This window comes from Lampris incognitus, chromosome 5 (assembly GCF_029633865.1).
Source record: "Lampris incognitus isolate fLamInc1 chromosome 5, fLamInc1.hap2, whole genome shotgun sequence".
Taxonomy (NCBI): Eukaryota; Metazoa; Chordata; class Actinopteri; order Lampriformes; family Lampridae; genus Lampris; species Lampris incognitus.
In genome coordinates, this window is record NC_079215.1 from 20,888,071 (window position 1) to 20,898,810 (window position 10,740).

The 10,740-nt window shown below is 44.3% G+C and overlaps 1 protein-coding gene across 2 annotated transcripts in view; it reads left to right on the plus strand.

The window, feature by feature from the left end:
• The window catches only part of LOC130113063 (complement C3-like), a 30,048-nt gene extending 19,904 nt beyond the window's left edge, over positions 1 to 10,144 (plus strand). For both annotated transcript variants that reach the window (XM_056280574.1, XM_056280575.1), the window contains exons 27-43: positions 45 to 204; positions 369 to 464; positions 2,234 to 2,384; positions 2,545 to 2,630; positions 3,802 to 3,879; positions 4,579 to 4,734; positions 4,856 to 4,918; positions 5,036 to 5,117; positions 5,282 to 5,330; positions 5,872 to 5,962; positions 6,113 to 6,202; positions 6,319 to 6,421; positions 8,386 to 8,475; positions 8,748 to 8,840; positions 8,924 to 9,007; positions 9,276 to 9,420; positions 9,838 to 10,144. In XM_056280574.1, coding sequence (XP_056136549.1) covers positions 45 to 204; positions 369 to 464; positions 2,234 to 2,384; positions 2,545 to 2,630; positions 3,802 to 3,879; positions 4,579 to 4,734; positions 4,856 to 4,918; positions 5,036 to 5,117; positions 5,282 to 5,330; positions 5,872 to 5,962; positions 6,113 to 6,202; positions 6,319 to 6,421; positions 8,386 to 8,475; positions 8,748 to 8,840; positions 8,924 to 9,007; positions 9,276 to 9,420; positions 9,838 to 9,979 — 1,759 coding nt within the window. In that variant the 3' untranslated portion in view covers positions 9,980 to 10,144. The remainder of the gene's footprint in view (positions 1 to 44; positions 205 to 368; positions 465 to 2,233; positions 2,385 to 2,544; positions 2,631 to 3,801; positions 3,880 to 4,578; positions 4,735 to 4,855; positions 4,919 to 5,035; positions 5,118 to 5,281; positions 5,331 to 5,871; positions 5,963 to 6,112; positions 6,203 to 6,318; positions 6,422 to 8,385; positions 8,476 to 8,747; positions 8,841 to 8,923; positions 9,008 to 9,275; positions 9,421 to 9,837) is intronic.
• Positions 10,145 to 10,740: the final 596 nt, after the last annotated feature.

Below are 10,740 nucleotides of genomic sequence, written 5' to 3' on the forward strand. Positions count from 1 at the left end.
CCCCCTCCTTTGCTCCTAATCTTTACACCTCATCCCTGTCCAAGGCTGACGGCATACGTCATCAAGGTTTTTAGCATGGCCAGTCAGCTGGTGGCAATAGACAAAAAACACATCTGTGAAGGCGTCAAGTGGCTGATCCTAAATGCGCAGCAGCCAGATGGTATATTTATTGAAGTCGGATCGATGTACCATGGAGAGATGATGGTGCGTACACTACACCAATCCTTTTATTGTCTTTCTGATCGAATGAAAAAATGAATGCGAGCAATGTGGATAATGATGACACGTGTGTGTGTTTGTGTGTGTGTGTGTGTGTGTGTGTGTGTGTATGTGTGTTGGCTCACGCATGCACGTGTGTGTGACTGCAGGGAGATGTGCGTGGCAGGGATTCAGATGCGTCAATGACTGCCTTCGTACTGATAGCATTGCAGGAGTCACAACAGCTCTGTGCCAACTCTGTTCCTGTAAGTAGAAAAAAAACACACACACACGCACGCAGATCCCTTTCACTGTCATTTCTTCCAACACATTCTCACCCTATGTAACCCCTTGACCTGGTTATCATACCCTTCCCTCTAACAATGATTAATGAAGCATGTCTTCGTCGTCCTATTTAAGCTGGTTTAAGGGCTGGTCAATGTGCAAATCCGGTTGCCCAATTGGAAAATGACAATGGTGACGGTTTAGTAGATTTTTGGGGGGAGGGGATTTTTCCCTATTCTTCTCCCCAATTGGACTTGGCCAATTACCCCACTCTTCCGAGCCGTCCCGGTCGCTGCTCCACCCCCCTCTGCCGATCCGGGGAGCGCTGCAGACTACCGCATGCCTCCTCCGATACATGTGGAGTCGCCAGCCGCTTCTTTTCACCTGACAGTGAGGAGTTTCGCCAGGGGGGGCGTAGCACGTGGGCAGATCTCGCTATTCCCCCCTGTTCCCCCTCCCCCCTAAACAGGCACCCCAATCGACCACAGGAGGCGCTACTGCAGCGATCAGGACACATACCCACACCCGGCTTCCCACCTGCACACACAGAAAATTGTGTCTGTAAGGACGCCCGACCGAGCCAGAGATAACACGGGGATTCAAACCGGCGATCCCCATGTTGGTAGGCGAAGGAATAGACCGCTACGCCACCTAGACACCCTGGTTTAGTAGGTTTTGATAGAGCTTGGAGCAGATGCAGAGTAGAGGTGGTACTTCTGAAAATCCTGGTCACCAAGCTGAGGGATGGAGATGGATGTCCTGCCATTTGAAATTGTTTCGATTTTTGCTCTCGCACTAATCCCCGATGCGCTACTGATAGCCCGCTGAAAGAAATTGGACTTAGTAATGCAATTCACGAACAAGCTATTAACGTAATTCCCCGTTGCTTACCAACCCTGCTTGTCACAGATGTCGTGTGAGATTCTTTTCTTTACCAGAGGAAAACATCTTGTAATTTAGAGCCAGGAGTTTGATATTAAAGCAGTGGAAAAGAAGAGACCAGACAGTGTCCGTCTCTGTCTTGGTCAGGATCTCAGAAGCGAAATTTGACCATTTGGTTATTGTGTGGAGGCGGCACGGTGGCGCAGTGGGTTAGCGCGGTCGCCTCACAGCAAGAAGGTCCTGGGTTCGAGCCCCGGGGTAGTCCAACCTTGGTGGGTCATCCCAGGTCGTCCTCTGTGTGGAGTTTGCATGTTCTCCCCGTGTCTGTGTGGGTTTCCTCCGGGGGCTCCGGTTTCCTCCCACAGTCCAAAGACATGTATAGGTCAGGTGAATTGGCCATACTAAATTGTCCCTAGGAATGAATGTGTGTGTGTGTGTGTGTGTGTGTGTGTGTGTGTGTGTGTGTGTGTGTGTGTGTGCCCTGTGATAGCCTGGCAGCCTGTCCAGGGTGTCTCCGCACCTGCTGCCCAATGGCTGCTGGGATAGGCTCCAGCATCCCCGCGACACTGAGAGCAGGATAAGCGGTTAAGATAATGGATGGATGGCTGTTATTGTGTGGATAAACACACAACACACCATCTTAGATGTAACACTGCTGTTTTCTTGTTGGTTTTCCCCCCCTGCTTTTACATTCCTAACAAAACCCCTGTGCGCTGTCCCTTCTACTTCTCTTTCTTTCTGCCCATGTCTCGCCCTCTTTTTTCTGTGTACTGTATTCATTTCATGTAGCGTTAATTATAACCCAGAGCAAACAGTCCCACGTGGAAATGTGGTTATCTGGACTAATCAGTCTTTTCCGTTTGTCCAGAGTATGCCAGGCAGTATTGCCAACGCAGTGGCTCACTTGCAGACCCGTCTCCCCAACCTTGCCAACCCATATGCTGTTGCAATGGTATCCTATGCCTTGGCCAATGAAAACAAACTTAACCGGGAGCGCCTCTTCCAAGCAGCATCCTCAGGTTTTTTCATGCAACTATACTCACGAGCATATTCAAAAACTTGTCATATTTAGACATATTATGCCTTTATAGATATAGCCCAACTACTATTACTCTTTCATCTAATGATGGATTGGGTTACTAATTTGTGTGTGTGTGTGTGTGTGTGTGTGTCCTTCAGAGTTAGACCACTGGACTGTACCAGGAGGCCATCTTTACACACTGGAGGCAACAGCTTATGCTCTGCTCGCCTTGGTCAAGGTCAAGGTGGGTTGCTCTTACTCCTCCCTCCATGTTTTGTTTAATTTATAATCAGGAATCAGGAACATGTATTTGTCATTTCATTTCATGTGCTTGCGTAAATGAAATCAAGTGAAATATCGTTTACCCCAGCCCACAGCAGTGCAACACAAAGACAAAATCACATATCCAGAAACTATAAGAACACTTATATCGAAACTACTACAAAAACACATAATTCCCACATATCAAAAAAGTTTTTTTTTTCACTGTCCAAGAGAGCGGACGCCACCCAGGATGACTGTCGGAACTGCTGGTCTGCATGGGCTAACAGTTAGCTTAGCCTGCCCCGCTTCTGCATCCTGTTTGACTGCCGTCAGTGTTTCCTCTTCAGGCGCAGCTCCGGGCAGGGCCGTGGTACCCGGGCCCACAGGACGCAGCAGACCAGGCTCTCTCAGCCATCAAATGACGAAACAAACCCATATGCTAATGCTATATAAGAGGCGTTTGCTATACCATATCTACTATCTCCAAGGGTCCGCGTTTTTGGTTTTTATTTTTCAAAGCCGTCCAGCATGCCGAATTTCGCCACAAGAGGACACTGTTACATGACCTCACACAAACAGGAACAACTTTTGGATCCGTGGAAACATAAAATCCGGGTGAAAATCAGTTTGAACCGATCTGCTACTTTTAAAGAAATCTGAGTATTTTTCGGTGAAAATCGGAAAAAAACGAAAACGCTGAGCCTTGACTATCTCCAATAAAATGGGCAGTAGGAGGTATTTCCTTCATGATAAGGTCTTCCGCTTTCAAATAATGGTGAATAAAATGCATCTGTCTGCATTCTGACTGCATCCCATGACTACATAAAGCTGTCCCACTCTACCAATGAGGCTTAATCCATTTTCATAGTACATTTTTCACTGGCTGGGGAAAATCTGAAGTTGTATTATGTACGACAGGGAAATAGATTCATCACAGAACAAATGAAAATGCAGCTTCGACATTCTGCTCAAGAACTCACAAGTATTTGTCAATTTTACAGAGGTCTTTTTCATAATGTGTGATATCCATTACAGGAACATGGTCCTGCAAATTTCTCTTATCTACCAAAACAACCAAAGGTCCTCTTTAAATTACAGTAGTCTACTTGGATTGTAACCTCTTTATTTCTTTCTCTGCCCTGTGAAAAAAGGCCTTTGAAGAGGCTGGCACTATTGTCAAATGGCTAAACAAGCAGAGGAAGGTGGGCGGAGGCTATGGATCCACTCAGGTAACAAACACAGCGACACCTCTCTTTTCTGTCTAGTGCAGCAAACTTGGACAATACACGTCTTTTATTCAACCAGATAACCAATTAAGGCAGCACACATGTATGTCAAAATTAAAGTGCATGTTTTTGAAGAAGAGTGAGTTTGTGGGGACTTGTACGTAACTGGAACTAAGGTCCTTCCCAGTCAGGGTATCTTCTTTGTGAACATTGCCGAAATTCGGTAATGTGTTGTTAACATTGGCTGTTAGACCACCATTTCACATCCCTGTAACCGAATGCAATTCAAATTCAGGATGAGATGATCACACACAACTCGGTCGGTCAACAGTGCTCATTCCCAGCAGGAGGCTCACAACAACACGTTGTCCTGCCTTGCTCCACTGCCAGCTTAAAAAGCATGTAGAGGAAGGCTGCACCTCATTAACTTGATGCTGCACAATGCGGTTGTCTCATTATGAGAATAACGGGCAGTTGGGCCAATCCTTGTCTGCGATTACCTCAGGCCCTCTTGGGTGGGATTGGCACCAAAATATCTATCTATCTGTCTGTCTGTCCTATCTATCTGAACGTCTGTCACCCGAGAAAGACAAATCAGATTTGTGCCTGTTTCGTTCATTGTATGTCTTTCTCTCTGTAGCTGTTGCTCTGTCTCTCTTCCCCACTCTTTCCTCATCTTCTTCTTTCATCCCCTCTCTCTAGGCTACCATCATAGTGTACCAGGCAGTCTCAGAATACTGGGTCAATGCAAAGGAAACCCAGTACGATATGTCTGTGGACATCAAGATGCCTGGCAGGGCAAAACCTGACCGGTACAGCTTCAACAGGGAAACCTTCTACCAGACCAGAAGTTCTAAGGTGAAATGATATAGACACACACATGCACATGTGAATGCACGCATTGCACAAGCAGGGCTCGTTGAAGCATTTTTGTGATGCGGTCATTGCCACCTGTTTGTTCTGTGTGTGAATCCGTCAGATTAATGAAATAAACCAGGACGTGCAGGTGGTTGCCAAAGGAGCTGGAGAAGCAACTCTCACGGTGAGTGATCCTAATGTTAGATGCTGTGAGGTTTTATCTTCTTTTTGTCCTTACCACAATACAGTTTTTCGTATACATGATTAATCTGTCGTGTCTTTCGCTGTGTCCACCTGGTAGATGGTGTCGCTGTACTATTCTCTGCCTGTAGTAAAGGAGAGTGACTGTAATAAGTTCAGTCTCACCGTGGAACTTATCCCAGGTGAATTTGACACTCTCTCCCTGTCTATCTGCCCGTCTGTCTGTCTGTCTTCAGGCCTGCCTGTATTTTGTGTTTTCATCTTTATCCATCTTACCCAGTTTTGTTCTTCCTATTCATTTATTCTGAATGAATCATCCAATGCTCCTATTTTTTTGGTCCTCCAGAGAAACTGAGAGAAAATGGGAGCATATACAAGCTGAAGATAGAAATTTTGTAAGTGTATCCTACAAAAAACTTCCACTCTACAATGACCTGACCTAATGCAATTTAGCTTATGATTTCTTAGATGCCATGTTATGGCTATTAAACATCCTCATCCACCCTGATTCCTTCTTCCCTTCTTTTAAACGCATCGTGTTTAATATTGTTTAACTTTTTTTCTTTTTTCTTTTGGTGTTTGCCATAATTTCGTCATTCTGCTTCAGCTTGTTTCCTTTTCCCAATCCTGTATCAAAATCTGGGGGGGGATGTTTAACTGTGATACACAGAGATACTGAAAACCCAAACGTCTCGCGCATCTTTCACACATCTAACTCAACTTTAGCAAAGCAGTGAATCGTAGCACTTCCTGCTTTTCCACCTTTTTACCTTCCTTTTCCCCTTAGTTTGAGGTGCAATTTGAATACCTCACAACTTTTATGAAGGCTGTTGAATTTGTGGCTTGGCCGAGGTCAATATTTCTTTCTTATTAATATTTCACCCTTTGTCGTTGTTTCCTTTCCTTCACCTTTAAATGTTGTCGCTCTCCTCAAAGGTACCTGGATAAGACAAAAGACGCAACAATGTCAATCCTGGATATTGGCTTGTTAACTGGTTTCACGGCTGATACAAACGATCTAAAGTTGGTGAGCACATGCCCCTGGAACCCCCCACCCACCCACAAACACACACAAAATGCTCCAAACTAAGATTCAGTTTTACTTGAAACAAAATGGGATATTAGTGTTTGACATCATAAACATGTTGTCTCGATGTTCATCTCTCTGTTCATGTAGTTGGCCAATGGAAAAGACCGCACGATTTCAAAATATGAAATGGACAATATTCTGTCAGACAAAGGTTCTCTTATCATTTACCTGGACAAGGTAAGGTCTCTCTCTCTCTCTCTCTCTCTCTCTCTCTCTCTCTCTCTCTCTCTCTCTCTCTCTCTCTCTCTCTCTCTCTCCCCCCTCCCTCACCTTTGTATTTTATCTCTCCGCAGGTGTCTCACAAACGGCCAGATGAAATTGCTTTTAGGATCACCCAGAAAATTAGAGTGGGTGTCTTACAACCAGCAGCCGTTTCTGTCTATGAGTACTTAGACCGTAAGTCCCAAAATATTAATTTTATATATACTATATATAATCCAGTGAGTCAAGTAAATTCTTTGAGACAGTACAAGCCTGTTTCATGACATAAGCAATCATCAGCTGACAGCTGATGATTGCTAACTAACTGAATTTTATATGTCTGTGTGGGTTTCCTCCGGGTGCTCCGGTTTCCTCCAACAGTCCAAAGACATGTAAGTCAGGTGAATTGGCTGTACTAAATTGTCCCTAGGTGTGAAAGTGTGTGTGCGTGTGTGTGTCTGGGCGCTGTGATGGCCTGGTGGCCTTTCCAGGGTGTCTCCCCACCTGCCACCCAGTGACTGCTGGGATAGGCTTCAGCATCCCTGCGACCCCGAGAGCAGGATAAGCAGTTTGGATAATAGATGGATATATATATATATATGGAATTTCCACTTCTGGTGTGGGAAGATGGCAGCACAAATTTACATTTGAAGCAGCCTCAATCAGTACAGGTGTCGGAAGATGGCGGCACAAATTCATGTTAGCAGCTGCCTCACCCAGTGCCATCCCTGCAGTGTCTTTGTCCATGTCGGCATCTAAGTTTGTCTTCGTTTGATGACTGGAAGTGCTGGTGCTGGATTTACTGGAAGAGCTTTTGTCCTGTGGGCCCAGGGGCCATGGCCCTGCCTGGGGGTGTCCAAAGAGGCAACACCGAGGGCGGTCTGACAGGACACAGAAGCGGGGCAGGCTAAGCTAACTGCTAGCCCATGCAGTTCTGATAACACCAGCAATTCTGATAACACCAAGGGCGGTCTGGCGGCGACCTCGCCTAGCCTTGACTGTGTTTTTAGTTCTATCGTGTGGAGTGCGGGGAGGTGTGTCAAAGGTGTCTGTCTGGGACAGCTAGCATTGGATCAGCTGAGGGAGCTTGGTTTGCTGCATCCTGTGGACCCAAGGACCACGGACGGCCCTGACTGGAGCTGTGCTCGAAGAGGAAACACCGAGAGTGGTCTGACAGGACACGGAACCGGGGCAGGCTAAGCTAACTGCTAGCCCATGCAGACTGTTAGTTCTGACAGTCATCCTGTCTGGCTTTGGATATATGTGTTCTTGTATTTCTTGTCATTTTTGGATATGCGTTTTTGTCTGTGTTGCGCTGCTGTGGGCTGGGGTAAACGATGTTTCATTTCATTTCATGCACCTGCGTACATGAAATGAAATAAAGTGTTTCTGATATACATATATAATATATAAATAATCTATATATATAGTATATAAAATAGTAATATATAACATATTATTGTAGTATATATGGACAGCACAGTGATGCAGTGGTTAGCACTGTTGCCTCAAAACAAGAAGGTCCTGGGTTCGAACCCCGGGGTCGTCCAACCTTGGGGGTCATCCAAGGTCATCCTCTGTGTGACGCTTGCATGTTCGCCCAGTGGCTGCGTGGGTTTCTTCTGTGGGCGCCGGTTTCCCCCCACAGTCCAAAGACATGTAGGTCAGGTGAATCGGTCTTACTAAATTGTCCATAGGTGTGAATGTGTCGGCCCTGTGATGGACTGGTGGTGTGTCCAGGGTTTCTCCCCACTTGCCGCCCAAAGACTGCTGGGATAGGCTCCAGCATCCCATGACCCGAATTTGGATAAGCGGCTTGGATAATGAATGAATGAGGGAATGACTATATAAATATATATTACTGTAACACAGAGGTACATTAAATTTGCAATTTATGTTCTTATCTTGAAAACTTGGAAATCACTGACAGGATTCCAGTGTACTTGGAAAGTACTTGAAATACCAAAAACAAATGAAATCATGACATTTAATTTGACTCAAACAATAGGTTTATCTCTAAAACTTTAGGTTGTAGACATGTACTACATGCATTTTTGACCAGGTTTCCAAGATATTTGAGGAGCATCTTTTCATTTTCTAAAATTATGTGATCAGTCAGCATTGCATAGTAGACACTAATATCTCTCTGTTCTTCACAGAGAGACAATGTATAAAATTTTACCACCCAGAGAGGAGTGGTGGACAACTCCTAAGGCTCTGCCAAAATGAAGTATGCACATGTGCTGAAGGTAGGCTATGTCAGCATCTCGCTATTCCTATGACTCATTTAATGTGCGTCTTAACAGATATCAAGTTGAAATGAAATGCTGTATTTTTATGACAAATGTTATGGTCAGCAACTGCTTTTGTAAATTTAATAATTGTTAAATAGTAACAAATATAGGTAGGGACATGTAGCAGCATCCACCAATACATCCACCAGTGTATCCCCCTACACACACACACATTTCCTCTTTTGATTCTAATCAGCAAATGCTTTATGAATTTGTGCCATTTGTAGAGAATTGCAGTATGCAGAAGAAGGAAAAAATCAACAATAGTGACCGCAATGCCAAGGCCTGTGAGGTCAAACAACACAGCAACATAGATTATGGTAAGTGCTCATGTGTGTGCATGTCTGAGGCTCAGAAAGAGAATGAGTAGGATGCTAACAGTATTCAACCTGTCTGCCCTCAGTATACAAAGTCAGAATGGAAACTTGGGAAGATGCTGTAGCCACTGACATTTACACAATGAGGGTAGAGGATGTCATCAAGGAAGGTGGGTATTCAAAATCTTTAGGGTTTGAACAATTTTAACTGACGTAATTTAGCTTTATCCTGACATTTGCTTTAAAGTACTTCAAAGGTGGAAAAAAAATGGCCTCTTTCTGAACCTTAATGGCTCCATCCACATAGGATGGACAGGAAAGAAGGGGATGCAACTGATATCCATCTTTGTATGAACCAATCAACTATGTTTTTCTAGAGCAGCAGTACTAGCTGTATTACCCATTGATTTTCTCCTGCCTCTCCCATTTTTATTCCAGGAGCATTTGACATTGGTGCAATGGATCAAACACGGTTGTTTCTAAGTTATTCCCACTGTAGAGAGGCTTTGGATCTGAAACAAGGGAACGCCTACCTTATCATGGGCACATCTAAAGATGTCAATAAAGATGAGCAGAGTGAAAAGTGAGTAATGTGTTTGTGTGTGTGTGTGGGGGGGGGTATTTCAAAATGTTCACTAGTACATTCCAGTGCACCCATTTATAGCTTTTGGGTGAACCATTCAGTTTATGTCATGTATTAGTTTGATGACAATAAAGTCACATTAGCTTTATCATGACATTAAATGAAATTTGATTTTCATGCTGCAGGACAATCCTGAAGGTTGCCCTTATCACACTTTATCCGTTGATAATGTTTTGTTTTCTCTTCATTTACTTCACTCCTAATAATGAATTATTAATTACTTCACTCAAACAAGCAACGTATACCGTCTTACAGAAATAAACTAACAATGCATATGTGGCTTCAAAGAATTCAATTTTCTCCCACACATAATTAGTAACATAAAAACTGAAAGGTTGTTTCAATTTGTTTCCTCAGGTTTACGTACATTCTTGGGGAAAACACTTGGATTGAGTACTGGCCCGCCGATGCAGAGTGCCAGAGTGACGAGCACAGACCTACTTGTGTGGGTATTGAGGAGCTGGTCCAGCAGTACAGACTCTTTGGATGTCAGCAGTAATGTAGTTGAAAGATATACATGTAATAAAATGTTTTGCTCGTTTTTCCCCCCAAATGTCAAACCATCCGTAATGTGAGAAGTAATATATGTGCGAATAACATCAGAGCATGTGCAAACAAACTCACATTGTATCCATCCATTGTCATTAAAGTGCATTTGTCTTTACCACATAGTCCTTGTCTCATCTCATGCACGCACGCACACACACAGATGAGCCAAAACATTAAGACCACCTGCCCAATATAGTGGTGGTCCTCCGTGTGCCGCCAAAACGGCTTGGACTTGCCGAGGCATGGACTCTGTTATACTTTGAGGATGGTCGGCAGTGTGAATGGGATGAATGGACCAGCACGTAGGAGTTGATGTTCCGAATAAAAAAAAAATATTCAGATCAGCCGCAAAGAAAAAATGTCAACCACTTTATCTTCTGCAGAAAAAAAAGGTCGTGGAAAATTCCTTTCGACCTACAAAACACTAAACCTCTCCATTGTCCTGGAGAGGGGAAAAATGAAGAACAAACGTTTGCTGTCTTCGCACACCTTTTATACCCTGACACCTGCTGTCTGTAGCCAATCAGGGAGGGCCTCTGTAATAAATACCAGTTGGACACAGGCGGCATCAATATTCCCTCAACTGGTGCTCCTTTGTACTAAAGCCATTTCAGAGGGGCAGTACATGTCTTAAAGGTCAGGCAGGTCAGAAAATTAAAGGCCCCAGTAGAAGAAACCTGGATGAGAGAAGACTAAGAGCGAGCGATCAAC